Source organism: Cynara cardunculus (genome assembly GCF_001531365.2).
Source record: "Cynara cardunculus var. scolymus isolate 2C chromosome LG 1, CcrdV1, whole genome shotgun sequence".
Taxonomy (NCBI): domain Eukaryota; kingdom Viridiplantae; phylum Streptophyta; class Magnoliopsida; order Asterales; family Asteraceae; genus Cynara; species Cynara cardunculus.
The window spans coordinates 14,647,419-14,665,235 of record NC_037528.1 but is presented as its reverse complement, the minus strand read 5'-3'; the positions used below and the strand labels follow the sequence as shown (position 1 = coordinate 14,665,235).

At 33.4% G+C, this 17,817-nt stretch overlaps 2 protein-coding genes across 3 annotated transcripts in view; both read left to right on the top strand.

Moving 5' to 3' along the window:
* LOC112513061 (ribonuclease III domain-containing protein RNC1, chloroplastic) overlaps positions 1-3,538 on the top strand; it is an 11,430-nt gene extending 7,892 nt beyond the window's left edge. Inside the window, exons 2-5 of one of the 2 annotated variants that reach the window (XM_025119187.1) lie at positions 1,098-1,302; positions 1,947-2,147; positions 2,230-2,316; positions 3,007-3,538. In XM_025119187.1, the coding sequence (XP_024974955.1) occupies positions 1,098-1,302; positions 1,947-2,147; positions 2,230-2,316; positions 3,007-3,324 (811 nt within the window). In that variant the 3' untranslated portion in view covers positions 3,325-3,538. Of the gene's footprint in view, positions 1-1,097; positions 1,303-1,946; positions 2,148-2,229; positions 2,317-3,006 lie in introns of those variants that run through there. The other variant, XM_025119195.1, reaches the window with a different exon arrangement.
* Positions 3,539-8,354: 4,816 nt separating this feature from the next.
* On the top strand, positions 8,355-17,817 carry LOC112522575 (casein kinase II subunit alpha-2). The gene is made up of 10 exons (XM_025131789.1): positions 8,355-8,751; positions 11,644-11,773; positions 12,179-12,373; positions 14,262-14,419; positions 14,753-14,843; positions 14,990-15,055; positions 15,853-15,935; positions 16,714-16,777; positions 16,860-16,928; positions 17,509-17,817. The coding sequence occupies exons 1-10, from the start codon at positions 8,444-8,446 to the stop codon at positions 17,566-17,568; spliced, it is 1,224 nt and encodes a 407-aa protein (XP_024987557.1). The 5' UTR covers positions 8,355-8,443; the 3' UTR covers positions 17,569-17,817.

Below are 17,817 nucleotides of genomic sequence, written 5' to 3'. Positions count from 1 at the left end.
GAATCATTGGTTCTTATTTCTCCATTAATACAAATTCCCTATTCCTTCTCCATTTCATCTACTGCCTTTATTACTCTATTTTCTGTTCTTCATCAAATTATTATCCCATGGGCCATGACCCTTGACATCCTTGTCAAACTAATCTGAATTGACTGGTCTAGTCACCAATGGACTAGCTGTGACCATCTCAGTGGCTTGACCTGCACCATGCGGATGCGAGTTGTCTTTTCTGTATAAACTAACGATTCAAAATAATATTGCCTAATTGACACCAGCGAGTAAAATCTCCTTGTGCTTCAGGACTTCATAGTAATAACAAATTTATATATTTACCAAGATATCAGGATGAAAATATGAAGTTCTTGTTTCTGCCACCACTGATTTTTTTCTCAAAATTACCATCTCATCTTTCAGTTCCATATACTCCTTCAATCCCAAAATAGTTTTTATAATTTCCTTTTTCTGTTATTCGGACATCCTAAGACCCATAATTTTGACAAATCATTACAAAATGCCGATAGCCCTATTGGATTTTTGGTACACCAGATATCTTATTTTAGCACATTCGAAGGAGCAGTCAAACATTTCCATCAAACTATATGCTTAGTAAAACGTTGCATTTATTTTGGGCAAAAAAAAATCATCAAAAAACACAACAAAGTTTGATTTATTTCCTGTTTATGTAACAAGTAATTTTTTTTTCTCAATTGATGTAATAAAGTTTCAATTTTTTCTGTTCCAGATCGATTTTTACTGATAACATGTTGAACTTGTAACATTTAATGACATGGTTACCCGTTTACGAAGGGGTTACGGCAAAATGGACTATAAACTTGATACTCACGTCATCAAATGTTACAAGATCGACAGATTACCAGTCAAAATGGGAAAAATAGGTAAATTTGAAACGTTGTTACATTGATTGAGAAAAAAATTCTTTGTTTACTAAATAGGAATTAAGGTAAACTTTGTTGCATTTTGCCCATTTATTTTTGGGAGGAGAAGAGATTATAACATCCCATTATGCTTTTCATTCTTACTATGCAGCAAACTAGTACTAAAACTGCTTCTAAGAAAAAGATTAATTTTATTGGCAGGTCCGTAGTCTGGGCTTTGTTTGGAGCAATATATCTGTGTTTTGGGATGCCGGAGGTTTACCGTGTACTTTTTGAAGTATTCGGAATGGACCCTGAAGATGAAGAATGCCAGCCGAAGTTAAGAAGACAACTTGAAGATGTTGACTATGTCTCTGCGGAACTCGAAGGAAAAAAACTCAGCTGGCAAGAAGTTGCTGCTTATAAGGCAAGCTCTATTAAGCTATACCATCTTCAGTTAATTGATATAATTTACTCCCTTTGTTAAAAGAAAAGATACATGCTTTAACATTTTTGGTCAAATGGACTGATAATTGGACTGATTTTGACCTTCAAATCAGGATATGATTTCATCAAAAATAACAATTACAATCTAAGAGCAGTTTACCATATAACAAATGCTACAAATTGATGTTGGTGTTGGCCTTATAATAAAATACAACCCTGCATCATATCTGAATTTGTAAAGTACCTGGTTTGGCTTCAAAAGTCAAAGCATGCCTTCTTCTCAGAATTGTCTCTGAATTCTTGTTTTTATTGAAAAAGATGTACCCTTTGACTTGGTCAAATGAGCTGAGTTGCACCTTCAAAAGTGTATATGATTTCTTTAAATTTACAAAATAACAAGATACTGTAAGCTTTATTACAAAATACTGCAAATTTGTATACTGTTGGTGTTGGATGTGTAATAAAATCCAAACCCATAACATATCTGAATTCAGAAAGTGTGCTTGGTTTGACCTAAAAAGTCAGACCATATCTTCTTTCTTAACGGAGGGAGCCGTAAGTCTTGTTTTCGTGAATTCGAATTGGAGTTGTCAACTTATATTAATCTGTATTTACGTTTTACAGCCTCCTGAAGATGCTCTTTTTGCTCACCCAAGGCTTTTCCGTGCTTGTGTACCACCAGGGATGCATCGGTTCCGGGGAAATATATGGGATTATGACTCTAGACCTCAAGTTATGAATACATTAGGATATCCTTTACAAGTTAATGATAGAATCCCGGAAATTACTAATGCCAGAAACATTGAGCTTGGCCTCGGATTACAGGTGAAATTATCATTACGTACTTGTTTCTTTGCATTAGATGTTTCTTAATATACGTAATTCGGGATACTTATTTGAGATGCAGCTTGCTTTCTTGCATCCATCAAAGCACAAGTTTGAGCATCCCCGGTTTTGCTTTGAACGACTAGAATATGTTGGCCAAAAGATCCAAGTAAGTAACTTTAAGCTTTAAGATAAAATATTTGTTCTAAAATGGATGCCGTGGGTGCATTTGGTATTCAGACAAGATAGAAGAGGACATAACAGTTGCTAATTGTTTCCTAAGACAGAAATGAACATGACAAAACAGATAAAATGACCAATTAACCTTATTTTGATTACTTATATAATTTTTTAAATTATAATTAAATAAATATTTTTTTTAACAAATTACAACATTAGAAAGTTTTCTGTCAATTAGATTAAATGACATCAAAATTAAAAAGTTTATGTAGTTTCCAATTTTTATTTTATACCTTTTCTATATTATTTTTTATTATTAATATTTAATAAATTACATAAATTAATCAAAATGTAGACAAGATATAAAGATAATATTTTGATAACAGTAAAGTGAAAATCTAAAAAGCATAAAATACGATAAATAAAATTTAAAAAATGAATAAAATGTAAAAAGGGTCGTATATTTGATGTTTTAGAAGAGGATTAGGTTTTATTTTGAGGTTATATTGGTAAAATATAGGTATGTTTCACCTTGTTCAAGGAGGTGGGGGTGGAACAATAATCCCTATTATGTCCTATCCATTGTACCAAATGCACCTTGATGGTTAAATAAACTCGTTTGTTGGTTGTGGACCGTTGGAAATGTTAGATGATAAAGATGGAGGAAAACGTTTTGCAGGATCTTGTAATGGCGGAGAGGCTGCTGATAAAGCATATAGATGCTCCGGGAAGATGGTTGCAGGAGAAACACCGGCGCCTTCTTTTGAACAAGTTTTGTGGCAAGTATCTGAGGGAAAAGCACCTCCACCGGTTCATTATTTACAGTGAAGAAGTTCAAGATTCTTATGAGCACAACCGCAGGCTCAGGAACCCAGCCACTACCGCTGTCCAACAAGCCATTCATGGACTTTCATACACCATCTACGGCAAACCGGATGTTCGACGGCTCATGTTTGAGCTTTTCGACTTCGAACAAACTCAACCGAAAGCCATATGACCGCACCGGTGGTCGTGGTCGTGGTCTTGGTCTTGGGTTGGTTCTTGGTTTCCTTCTTTAAGAAGAAAAGATTGGTGATGTACATATATCTCTATGGAATGGTTGTTACTTGCATTTAGATATGTACCATTTGCTGTTCTTGTTGGACAACATAATTTATATTGAATTGTAGAAGTAGAAAGTGAAAAGTCCAAAAACACCTCGTCAATTTTCTCATTTTGAATGGTTTAGAGCATCCACAATGAAGTTCTGTATGGGTTTTTTTTTATTAAAGCCTCCACTGTTGGACTGAGGTTCTGAGGTTCTTATTAGCTTGAACAAGAACCTGGATTTTTGTATACATTTTTTTGTTGTTGTTTCTTAACCATTTTATTTTCTATTAATAAATCCATAAAATATACAAAATTAATACATAAAAGTAAAAATTAATTATTAATTTTCTTTTATTTTTCATTTCTTGTAAATTTTTATACAAGTGTTTGTATTAAACTCTTCTTGAATGAAAAACTATGAAATGTTTTTATTTTGAATGATTAAGTCATGAACTATTATTTTGAATGAAAACAAAAACATTTAATTTTCTCATTTTTAATAATTAAAATCCTGGAAGAAAAATCATTGAACTTTTCTTAGTCGGTTACATGTAACTTTTTTTTAGTTAAAAAGATATAGGGAACAATTTAAAAAAATGCGATGGTTTTATTTAAAATAAATGTTCACAAACTTCATCATTTAAAATAAGAAAGTTTAATGGTTTTTCATTCTAAAAAATAGTTTTAAGACTTAATCATTCAAAATGATAAAGTCTAATGGTTTTTCCATTAAAAAGGTTTAGAGAATAAATAAGTCCGGATTTTTAACTTTTCCAAGTAGAAAAATTGTTGGTGTGGAAGGGTAAAAATGGGATTTTTGAAGATTTTATAATGTGATTATTGAGTACTGACTAGAGTAATCTACCAGATATTAAAGATGAGCATTATTATTTAATAAAAAATAAATATTCATATTATCCAATAATTTTTTGCTGGGTCTATTATTTATGTACATGATATAAATGAAAGGTAATAATGAATTAGAAATAATTGCAATTGATAAAGATTTGTCTGGATATTTATAACTACGAATGATTGGTTTGTGGTGATTAACAGTTTTTTTTTTTTATATTATCAATCTATCAATAATGAATATGTTATGATATAATGTTTTTTATATTAGTACAGAAAATATTATACTGTGCATCGACCAATATTATTAGATATTGATTTAATTGGTACGATTTTATTATGGTTGATAATATTGGTTTTGATCTTGTACCAACATTATAAAAGTTGGAGTTACAATGTTCAAAGTTAATAGTAGGGATGGAATCAGGCCGGATATTGGGTGGGAATGCATCTCTTGTCCCCCATTTGGACCCCGTTTAAGTCCCTCGTCCCCGTCCCCACTAATTCCCGACGGATTTGGGGGGAAGGAATACCCGGCGGGTTCAGGGAACCCATTGGATACCCTGTTAGTAAAAAACGATTTTTTTTTAAATTAAAATTATTATAAGTCATCAATATACCAATATTAAAGATTAAAATATATTTTGTCATTTAATAATAAATGTATACATATGTACATACATACATATATACACAGACACACTTTATATACATATATTAATTAAAATAAATTTTTAATCGGGGTCGGATTAGAGGCGAGTAATGCCATCCCCGACCCCGCCCCAACCCTGCCTCGGATATAAAAATAAATCTCTGTTTTCGCCCCTTCACTCGTCAAATCAGGGAATCCTAGCCATTAGTGTCGGGCACCTGATCCATCAAATAAAATTTCCATCTCTATTCAATAGTAAAAAAAGAAGTTGAAGGGTATAATAGTCAATACTCCAAAATTGGGGAAAAGATCATTGTTTAGAGGTGAAGAATTTTAGATAGCGAAAAACAAAGAAACATAACACTTGAATGGAGAAAACGACACATAATTCGTATTCAATCATTGTTGATGACCTTGTTTTTCGGCCTTTGAATCTTAACATGTAAGCAATATTAATAAAAATTAAATATTAATTAATGATTAAGAGCATCTATTTAAAATTGAGATTTTGAGGATTTTTTATTACTAGAAGGGTACTCATGCAATGCAGCGAGATGTATCTTGATTTTAATATTTTATTTTATTGTTTATCTTAGTCGATGTTATAGTATGGTCTTTTATGATTTTGAAAAGGCGATTATGTTTTTATTTCTGAATTATTTGAAGATATCATAAAATTTTGACAAAAATATAACGATATTGATATCAAATTAACTATTTAAAATTCTTATTTTTTATGTAATTTTCTAACTCAATTTTTTTTATCATAATTTAATTTAGGTTTAATATCGAACTAATTTATGTTTGTTTAATAATAGAATTTTCTTATAAAGATAATAATTAATTATTCTAATTATATTTTAAATTTTTTATATTCTAAAGTGAGATGTTTATCCTCTATTTGATTATGTTTATTCGCAGTTAGTTATACGAATTCAAACATGGAGCTTTAATAAATTGTACATGTGCATAATTTACTTGTAATCTTAAATTTTAAGTAATATGCATCAATATACAGTACTTCATGTATAAACAATGGTTTTTAAGAGTTTTTATCAAATGTTTTATAATATAGTATAAATAACAGATTTTCCAAAACCTTATTTAAAATTAAAAAAAGTAGGAGAGACAGAATGAAAATTTCCAAATTTGAAGAACTCTCAAAAAATGATTACCTATAAAAGAGAAATTATTTTTTTGTTTTTCATACCAATGAGAATCCTTGAAATTAAATGTATAGGAAAGATAAACAATATTTAATTAAAAATATTGAATATTTTAATAATATATTTTATGTTATAATCTCCAAAATAAGGAAGCTGTTGGATATGAATATATATATATTTTTTTGGAGATTTTATGTTTTAAGTTTCCATTTTAAAGAATCTATTATAAATGCTCTAAGAAACAACTAAAATTATAAAAAATTAACTAATAGACAAAACCAATATGGTATGACAAGAGGTAATCGTTTCCAATAGCAAAAACACGCTTATATTTGCCCGTTTGTCAAATTTCTTTTACCCGTCCTATAAACGGCTCGAGTTTAATAACTGGCTAACGGGCCTAAAAATATACGTTTAAAAAACTTATATAAAATGATTGTGTAAATTTATCTAGAATACTTGTTTTTTCTAACTAAAAAACGTGAAATATATTAATGTACATAGCGTAAGAAAATAGTATTTTCATACATTATGAAGTATACACTTTTCTTCTCAAAAAATTATCAACTTCGATAAAATAGTTAACCATCTAATATTTCAAGATTGAGATTCAAGACGTACTATGTGACATCACATAGAGTACACACACACACACACACACACATATATATATATATACACACACATGTTTAAGAGGTGGTTGGTGCTCAATAGAGGGAGTCCAACTCAAAACCACTTTTAGATTCTTTTACTAAAACATTAGTTATATAAAAAAATTAATTGATTATGATTATATAACAGGCTAGACGGACATGTCTGGAATTTTTTTCCATCGTCGGAACCCACTCATTAATTTGGATGATCCCAAACCCATCATATTTTTTAAATGGTCGTCCAAGCCCACTTTTTAAACAGAGTCAGACAACCTAGATCTAACAGGATGTACCATGCATGAACAACGCTGGTATGATGTATCAGGGACGGATGCGCATTAGGCTCGTAGGGGTCAAAGGCCCCCAACAAGATGCTTCATAATTGACTAAAAATTGTTTTTTTTTACCAAATGTTTGCTATTGGGACCCCAATACCAAAATAAAAGGGCCCCCAACTTTGATAAAAGCCTTATTAATTGGTTAAATCTCACACATTCTTATACTTGGAGGGAAAAAAAACAAATATTTTTGTTTTGTGGAGTATTTTCTTCCACTCTGTTTTTGTGTCAATTATTTGTCCATGTAATTAAATGATTTTTACGGTATTTATAAAGATAAAAAAAATTACGAAAAACTCGAGGTTAAATATGAATGTGTTATGTTATCGAATGAAGGATTGTGTGATAATAGAAATCAAGTTAAGAAGTGTAAGAAGAAATCTGGACCATTGATCAATTTCAATCTCAAACCAACCATAAATTGATCTGGTGTATCTCATTACACTTGATCTAACGTTCTTTTCAATTATAATCGATCTAATGATGGATATCACTTATTACATTTTTCACCATAACTTTAATTTTTATGGAACTCAACCCAATGTTATCATTGGAACATAATTAGTCAAATATAATGTATAATTAAATCTAATGCTTACTAAAATTGTAACATTTATTTGAATACTAACAAAAAGTATGGTTTTTTTTAACCATTATGGCATCAATTTCTGGTCTTGATTTTAATGGGACAAAGATTAAGGGAAAAACATAATATGGTCGTTGGTTTTAAGCAAAATTCCAGGATTGACATCGATCTGATATAAATAAAATATGAAGATTTAATTGATTTATTCAGTGTTCAATTTAACCAAACCCTTCGTCGACTCTAAACTATTATCGAGTAGACAAATCACTAAATCAATCATATAACAAATCATTATTGGCCAATGACATGGTAAGCATGGTAACTTGATTACTTGTGATAGATCGATCAGAAAAAAGAAAAAAAACTATAAAAAAGTAACCAACGATTAATTCAAATTAAATAAAAAAAACCTAACAAAAACCAATAAGCCATGGTCTAATTGGCCCAATGAACCATTTCGTTAGGTCAGACAACTCCATCGATAATTTATAATAAGGTTTTATTGAAAGTTACGTTTTAAAAAGAAAGAGTTATCGTTTCTTTTCCTAATAACAAAATCGTTTAATGAATTTAACCTATCGGGTTGGTATCATTTTCATTCATCGGTTCGGATCGGGTTGGATCGGGTTTTCAAATGTTGGATTTCCTAAAAAATGTATAGAAAACCTAAAAACTGGCTTGTGTGGTCACCGGTTCACAGAGCACTTGTTATCGTTGATGATGAAATGGGCTTCTTGTTAGCGCACTGGATTGAGTGGTGCGATTTGGCGGTGGCAGCACATGTACAATGACTCACCACGCCTTCTTTTCTTCTTAACTCACTCCTTCCTTTTCGGCTTCTCCATACCCTTTCTCCTCTTTTCCTCTCCGGTGGTCGCCGCCGCCGCTGCTGCCCGCTTCCATCAACCCTGTCCTTCCTTTTTCCCCAATCCGCTCCACGACTTCTCCGTCCAACAGATCGTTGATCACGGCCTCATCAACGGCTCGAGACCTATAAGCAACATGTCTAAATCTCGAGTCTACGCGGATGTCAACGTTGTTCGCCCCAGGGAATACTGGGATTACGAAGCGCTTACTGTTCAGTGGGGGTAATCTAACTAAACCCTAGATTTTTAGTTTGATAACTTGTGATTTATGATTTGAATTAGGCATGGTATTTTTTATTATATATGTAGTGACCTAGTTAATTTGATTCTGAAATTGTGACTTGGATTGAGATTTGTAAAATTTCGTTTTTGCATTGTCTCAACATCACCCATCGAATAATTTCTTATAACTAACATTCGCTACCTTTTTCTATACAAGTTTACATGTTATATGTTGAGGATGGATAGGGAATCGATATGTGAAAGGTGAACGTGGTATACTTCCATCCTCTTCATGAACAGGGCTGGAGGATTGATAATCAGGAGCTGTAATGTTACTTAATAAAGAGCTTTAGATCTAGACTTTGGATAATAGGGAGAAGATTGGGACCATTTTGTTATGTTTACAATCATTTGTAGCTGGGTAGAAAACGCCCAAAAGAAAAACTGTAATATCTGCACCACGTTGAAATTCCTTGCTGTCTTAGATTAAGGCCAGAGTGTGGAAAATGATGTTGCATGTAAAAGAATGTGGTTTTTGAGGACCATTTGGTCTTACATACCAATTGAGGACATATATACTTGTTAAGAACATAACATCAGTAAATCAGGTGAATGGATAGTGTCAGGGCCTCAGGGGATACACAAGAATATCATCAATAGCGATCATGGTTTTGCTTAAATAATGAGAAAATCTGGCACATCAAAAATTCTGAATGGTGTTGGAGAACATCTGATACCAAAATACATCACAATGAACTCAAGCACCCAAAACATCCTTAGAATCTAGTTTTTGGAGTTCCTTGTGATGGCCATTCCCGCTTGATGTTGAATACAGGTAGGGTTTTAATTTGGAGAGGAACTCTGAACCATGTGAGTCATCTGAGAGTTCATCAATAATAGGGTTAGAAATTCCTGTACTCATCTCCAATTCTCCATATGTAAATTTTTTAACCAAAAGGATGGGGATGTTGCCCTAAGCACACAGCAACAAACTTCTAAGTTTCTCTGCAGAGTATAGGATTGCATTTTGTTGAAGTCTATATGGTGTCCAAAGTTACCTGGGTTAATGAGAATTTAGGTTTTTCAATTAGATTAATTAATTATGTGATATATCTGTTAATTTAGGATCCGTATTTGGGATACACGTGCTTCCTAATTCTTTAGGTACCATTTTTGGTATATTGCTCTCAGAAACACGATGGAAGAATAGTTATGTTCCAAAGTAGTACATTTGTAGAGTTTGAAAAATGATTTCTATTTCTGATTGCTCAAGGACTGGCCAAGTGTCGACCCTGCTCCTCTTTTAATTATACCTCAATGTTTTCTACTTCTATAATTAGATAGTTAACTTCGAGAAGCCAAAAGGTGATGGGTCTAAATCATTACATCCATTGGACTCTTAACATGCAACCTGGAATGAGATCTTGTTTTAATAGTGATTTTTCTTTATGCATCCTCCACATGAAGTTAGTTCACATAAGATTGCATAAAGTTTGTTACCGTTGGTCAGTGCACTAACATAGGCCTAGTGGACCCCGAAACATAACCGATATCACAATGGTGCTAGTATCTTGGAAGTTTTAGGTGTTTCTATTATCAATCTGTTATATCAGAAGGGGTTCATCATGACCAGTATGTGTCTATGTGCTTCTTCCTCAATTCCCTCTAATCTTAAATTTTGAGATTTCTTGCATGTTTGGGCACATTTATGGTAAAGAGGTTAATTTGTTACGGTTGATCACTGCCACTGGCATAGGCTTGGCATGCTTCAACACACATTGTGGTCTATTTCGTTAACAGATAGGGAAATATTGCCTCCTGCACTGTCGAGTTATTATCACCTAAGCGCTTGAAATTGTATGCCAATCTAATCTAACTTCTTACCTACCACAGAACATTTGGCATTCAGGTCATCAGAGAATTAGTGCCATCACCATGTAATGAGCTGTAGCAGTAGCTAGCTCTTCTTGTAAAGGCATGCAGCCAATGCGTTATATGTTGATGAATCTCATACAATTCCAAAGATGCTTACATGGATCATGTCTTCCCCAATGGTAGGGGATTGCAGCTCCATGGGCCTCAGCTCATCCTGTCCTCTTCTTTCACAATAACCTGTTGTCTCTTCCAATCAGGAATGATATCCTAAAGATATGTTTTTCATCTTATACTCTTCATCATCCTGGAGAGAAGGATTACAGTTCCTCATTCCTCTTGGACCATTTATCCAAATGATCCATTGTGGTCTTAAAGTGTGGCTGAACTTTGTGTAACTAATGAAATAATTGTGTAACATTTCATGTGGCCTACATCAAGCAGCCATGATGATTCTTTGTGGTTCTCAGGGAGCTTTTTCAGAATCCACATATGAAAAACTGCGGATTTGGAGTTTGAGCTATAATAACTATGATAAAAATAGCAAAGGGTCATTGGTCCAGCGATATCCAGGCTACTGGTAAAGCCTAACCTCTCTGGAGGTCAAGGGCTCTAGCCTCACCAAAGGTGAGGAGTGTGTGTGAGTATTTGCCACACATAAATATTATATATTTAAAAAATGTGACGAAATAATTTTTTTTTATCCATAAAAGCTTCAATGCAGTTTCTTCTGTTTTCACTGATAAAAACAATTGTTTGAAACATGGACATGTAGAAAACTCATTTTTTCATGCTGAAACACGGCCAGCATGGGCATTCATTTGTACCCACAAGCTGCAGAAAGAATCATTTAAGCGTCATCATCATCTCTAAATTAAATATTAGAGGAAAGATACTTCCATTTGGTATTATTGATAATTTTTTAAGGGTTCTGAACTTCTTGTTACTTTACAGTTTCACTGTGTCATATTGCATTTTGTTTTTGTATGCCATGTAGCTTAGTTTTATGTGGCTTTTCAGTGATCAGGATGACTATGAGGTTGTTCGGAAAGTTGGAAGGGGAAAATATAGTGAAGTTTTTGAAGGGATAAATGTGAACAGCAATGAGAAGTGTGTAATTAAGATTCTGAAGCCTGTGAAGAAAAAGAAAGTAAGATTTTTTGCTTATTCGTATGAGTAACACTACAGGATGAAATTTATGATGGCTACTGGACTGTTAAATTTACTTAAAGCTTGTGGCAAAGAAGGTCGATACATCTTTAAACTTTTTAAGCAACGTTGCTATGAACGTTTTGCCGCCACATAAACTATCCTGTCATGTGTAAACCTCTTAGTTGTTCATATGGAAGATGATAAGTCCAGAAGCAAGAAGGAAGGGAAAAAAGATCTTTCTCAGTGGCAGGGCGCAAGCTTACGTGCTACATAAACACACATACAAAGATCCAGTACATAGAGAGAAATATTCTCTAACGTTTAGAAGTCACTGTGTTTTCGGAAAATCAGTAGATTACTGTTTGTTAATATATTCAATTTTCTTTGAATGGTTTTTATGTAGATAAAAAGGGAGATAAAAATTCTTCAGAATCTCTGTGGAGGTCCAAATGTCATAAAACTCCTGGATATAGTCAGGGATCAGCACTCAAAAACTCCAAGCTTGATATTTGAGTATGTTAACAGTACAGACTTCAAGGTTTTGTATCCAACGTTGACAGACTATGATATACGTTATTACATATATGAGCTTCTCAAGGTAAATAGTTTCTTTGAATTTTGGAGTACATTATGCATGTTTTAGCATTTTCTGGTGATATATATTTACCTATGGTTATTTGGGAGCTTAACCTTATTGGAAGTAGATATTTAGGTTTTTAATTTAAAGGAACTTGCTTGAACATCAAAAATACCACCAAAAGAGCAAAAACATGTAGGGCTGTTTCATAGCCACTTTATGGCATGATCAGATGTCTCCTCTGATTCTGTCAGATGGAGGAGTTTGTTTGGTAATTGCAAATTGTCCCCTTATTCGAACAGGAAGCCCCTTAATTGCTCATTTCTTAGGGGGTTCACAATACCATTCATTGGTTAAAGTTTCCCAAGATTATCCTCATACCTCTTCTCTTTGCACTTTGCTGCCCACTGTTGCCACCACTCGTGCCATTCTCTGTCACTGCTGCTCGTTCTTGCTAATCTTGTATGATTAGGGTTACATTTGAACATGGGTTTATATTTTTTGATTTAAATTATAATGTTTAATTAGACAACGAACTTATAAATAAGAACCAATACTGTTATTAACTTATAAATAGGTAAATTTAGCAAATTGTCAATTAAAAGGGTAGAATGGTAATTTGCTAATCATTTTGAATCTATTAAACAAGCCCATAGTTCAATGATATTTTCATCCAACAATGGATATAACTTTGCATACATTTATATAGAGGACACTAAAGTAGCTCTTAGAGCAAGATATACAGCAATGATCAAGCTTGTTAAAATGAGGCGAATTCCTACTAGGTCTTGGAATGGAACATAAATAACATCTAGTGTCCATCTTTTATCTTATGCAAATCTCTTATTTGACATATTATAGTTTTCCAAATGGCTTTTTTTATGTTCCACATGTTCCTCTTGACCTACTGTACCTCTCTTATCCTCTGCTTGGTACAAGTTTCATCCTGTCATAGCTGTGCCCAAATGTCTGCAATACAGATAAGAAAAGCAAATCATCTAAGGGGCTGTTGCTTTCTCCTCAATTTCTGGTGCAGCCCTAACTTTTTCATTTTATCCGTCCTTGTGGTGTTTATTGCAGATTGGGTGTGCTGAATTAACTTCATAAATCATATTAGGTATTATGTGGTCCCCTTTTAATTTATATGTGTTGAACTGCGTATGCAAGTGAAAATCACACAACATTACAATTGCATAGGCAGTACTGATTTAAGAAATTAACAATGCGCCAAACCAGTAATTGAACCTCATCAGTATTTGTCATCTTTAGTTGATTTATTATTTTGTCTGTTGGTTTTTCTGCTGGGGTATTTTATCTTTTGGCATTAGTTTTATGTAGTCTACGAAGAGATGAACATACATAGCATCCAATGGCTGTTATTTTGCTTTTATTTAATTAATCAGATGTATGCGTCTATGTTATGGTAAAGCAAAAAATTATCTTTGTGGTCTTTCAATATCCACTTTGTTCTAAAAGAAAATTCTGTATTACAAAATTTTGTTGGCCATAAGAAGTCTTATTTCAACATGCAACATAAAGTTTATGTTCCTAAATCAAATCTTGCTTTCTATGAAGATTGGTTAAATAGTCATTTTGCATGTATTTGATCAAGGGTAAAATTGCTTTAGATTGGGCCATGGGAGTAGTCGCTGAACCATACTGCATAGTTCCAGCTACAACAAAAGCTGCAAAAAGTTTTATTTACATTGCTTTATTTTTTGGAGATTGTGACGTCAACTCTTCTATAGGGAGCCAATTTGAACTGGGCTTTGAAGTTTCAGGGTTGAGATTTTGTATTCTTTCAGCTATGTTTCTAATTTGTATACAAGAACCAAATTTCCACATGTATTGATATATCTCCAGAATTTGGAGAAATCCTAAAGTTAGTACTAGTCTTCTATGCTTGCAGGCATTGGATTATTGTCACTCTCAAGGAATCATGCACAGGGATGTCAAGCCTCATAATGTCATGATAGACCATGAGTTGAGAAAACTCCGATTGATAGATTGGGGACTTGCAGAATTTTACCATCCTGGGAAAGAGTATAATGTTCGTGTAGCTTCAAGGTATTAATGTTGTTCCAGCAATCAGAAATTTGATATGTTTCTTTTCTTATCCAGTAAAATATTCTCTTACACATATACGTAATAAAAAATCACCCATCTAAAGACCAAATCATAAGTAAGGCCATAGTTGCACCGAACAGGATTCTTCAGATTAATCTGTACAACTGTACTTTATGGAATGGTGCAACACCATCCCCCTTTTTACTCATAACTAGATGTTCCAATGTTTTTGATTTTTTCGGTAAGTATTTCCCAAATTGATCTCTTATTCTTACAGTTCATGTTTAACCTGTCTATATTCTGGACGTATGATGTTTCTTTCCCATTACATAGATACTTTAAAGGGCCTGAACTTCTAGTTGATCTGCAAGACTATGATTATTCTTTGGACATGTGGAGTCTTGGTTGCATGTTTGCTGGAATGGTGAGTGTTTCAACACCCAATATTTTTAGTGTATGTATTTATGATATTGCTGACTTGATTGCTGTGGCTTGTGCTTTTTCTTTATCTGACATGCCGATATTCAGCCATCAATATGACCTCTTCTATTGTGCTAATGCTTGATGCAGATATTTCGCAAGGAACCTTTCTTTTATGGCCATGACAACCAGGATCAGCTTGTCAAAATTGCCAGGGTAATGCATTTTCTTGGCTTCAGTGAAATAAATGATGGTAGTTAAGATATTAACTCGGGTCCCCAGTGTCCCAACCTGCACCAGATAAGAAGAAAAGATAAAAAAATTTATCGTAACTCTCTTTTTGTTGGTTACTTTGTGTTCCGTAGCTTGTGAGTTAGATGGGCTGGGGCTTATCAAAATTTAAAAAATGTCCTGCTTACCTTTGAGGTCCAAGTTCCCTTTTTAATAATAGAGTAGATGGTGCACTGCCCTCTTAAGTGGAATTTTCCTTTGTAGAAACTCAGGTTCATTATAGTTCTAGTTGGCTTGCAACTTTTTTTTGTTAACATGTACATATTCATTTCTTTAACCTTAACAGATCACCAATTTTGTGCTAGAATTGCACCATATATTAAACAGAACTGTGAAATGGCATAAAAGGCATTGAGCTGGATACTATAGATATCTTTTGGAGTGCATTCCTTGTATGGGTAGTGTCAACCTCTATTAGGAGATTCCAATTTGCAGAGCAACATCTTTGTGTTTCACTTTTCTAAGGCTATGGTTCTCAACTAATCCACCATTGTTCATGGTGCTGAAATTTTGAACATGTTGCTTGTTTGTGCCTTTCTTGCATCAAATTTCTTTGCTGAATCTTTGGGATATGAAGTTACTATGGTAATCATATATTGCAATTGGTATCCCTTTTCTTCACCAATCCTTTTTTCGAACTCCCTTGCTTCTATTAAGGTTTTGCTTCTCCTTGATTTCTTTTCATGCCAAGTTTGTTTGATTATCTAAAGTTGTGACTTCAGGTGCTTGGGACTGATGAATTAAATGCATATTTGAACAAATATCAGCTAGAGCTTGAACCTCAGCTTGAAGCTCTTGTTGGAAGGTAAAGCTTGTATTCAAATGAATTATGGTCAAAACTGAAATCGTTGATAAATTGTATAATTCCCATTTGTAATTGATATCTAATACTCCCTCCATCCCAAAACAAATGAAGCGGTGGAATGTACATATGGCCTAAAGAAGTGTTCAGCTATTAGTCAGATAGCTAAAATACCTTTGATAATACAAAATAAAGTAATCTTTAGACCAAAATCTTTGATGCTAGAATTTGTATGGTCACCGATGTGTGAAGAGATAATCTTAGATTGAAGCTTTGCCAAAAAGGAAAAATGTTGCATGTATTTGAATCATCTGAAAAGGAAATTCTTATGTCCAGTTTGGTTTGGGGGATTGGATTGAGTTGGATTGGATTTGGAATTGAATTCCATTCCTATCCCATGTTTGGTTTGAAGGATTTCATGGATTTGAAATCCCACAAACATAGGATTTTGAAATCCCATAGGGTTGGTATTTCACGGTGATTTCGTAGGATTTCTATGTAATAATGGTTTAGAACATTTGTTTTGTGATAAATAATTAATAAGAAGGTAATTTAATTATTTTTATAATTATTTATAAATTTTTATATAAATAATGGAATTCAATTCCATCCAAATCCTACAAAACAAACACACCAAAGATTTCAAATCCTTTCACGACATCCAAATCCATCAAAACCTATCCATCAAACCAAACGTCCCCTTAGTGTTTAGGGACAGAGGGGATATAAGTTATTGTTTCTCTGCAATAAATCATATTGTGATGTTTTTTCCCATGTGCAGGCATAGCAGGAAACCATGGTCCAAATTTATGAATGCAGATAATCAGCATTTAGTATCTCCAGAGGTAATTGAATGTGAAATTGAGATCATGTAAAAGGTTGAATTGCTGGAGTTGTTGCTAAAACTCTTTTTTGTCACTTGATCAGGCCATTGACTTTCTGGATAAACTTCTTCGCTATGACCATCAAGATAGGCTCACAGCAAAAGAAGCAATGGTAATATATATGCATCTACTTTGGCTAGTTCCTATGATTGCCAATATATATACACACACACACACATATAGAGTCAGGTTCAAATGAGAATGGTACCTATTTAAGAGAAAAAACAGTTGAATCACATGTGATTTTACACTAATATCACATACAAAATCACGTGATTCGACCGACCTTGCCCCGCGACCTGAAGACGTGGCCATAGGGTCACCCACACATGTTTTTAACCGTTAATGTGAATTCACATGTGATTTGCACGTGATTTGGCCACTTTCGTGTTCTCATAAATAGTTAGCATTCTCGTTTGATCCTCCCTCTATATATATGTATATATTAAAGTTTAAAAACCCTATCCTGTTCTGCCCAACCTATAACCAATTCTGGTAAACTGGTTGAACAGAAGAAAGGTCAGACATTAGCATTCCCAAAACCCGTTTTAAGAAACTTTATATTTTTGGTGGTTTGGCCCTTCAATCTGATACTTCTTTTATACCCGAAATAGATTAGTTTTTGTTTAAATGTTGTAATTGCGATGCGATGATAGAATTGAATTAATTGGGGATGTTTTTGGTGGTAATAGGGTCATCCGTATTTCATGCAAGTGAGGGCTGCAGAGAACAGCAGGATGCGGACGCAGTAAGCAAATGTTATTGGTTTGATACAACAACTACTACTACTGTGTACCTTGTGTTTGTGTTTAGATGAAGAAATAATAATAATGAGACTCTAATTTGAATTTATTTCCTAATCAAAACCATGATATGATGATACTTGAATATGCTTGTTATCAAGTGAGTCTAGCATGTTTATTATGTTCAAATAAACTGCACTCTTTCTTGGACATATCGCACATTATTTTTCACCTTGTTAAAGACTGGGATCTATCTAT

Coding starts and splice junctions, on each gene's coding strand:
- LOC112522575 (XM_025131789.1), top strand. CDS start 8,444: ATGTACAATGACTCACCACGCCTTCTTTTCTTCTTAACTCACTCCTTC. Junction 15,056..15,852: donor AGCTTGTCAAAATTGCCAGG/GTAATGCATTTT, acceptor TTGTGACTTCAG/GTGCTTGGGACTGATGAATT. Junction 15,936..16,713: donor CTTGAAGCTCTTGTTGGAAG/GTAAAGCTTGTA, acceptor TCCCATGTGCAG/GCATAGCAGGAAACCATGGT.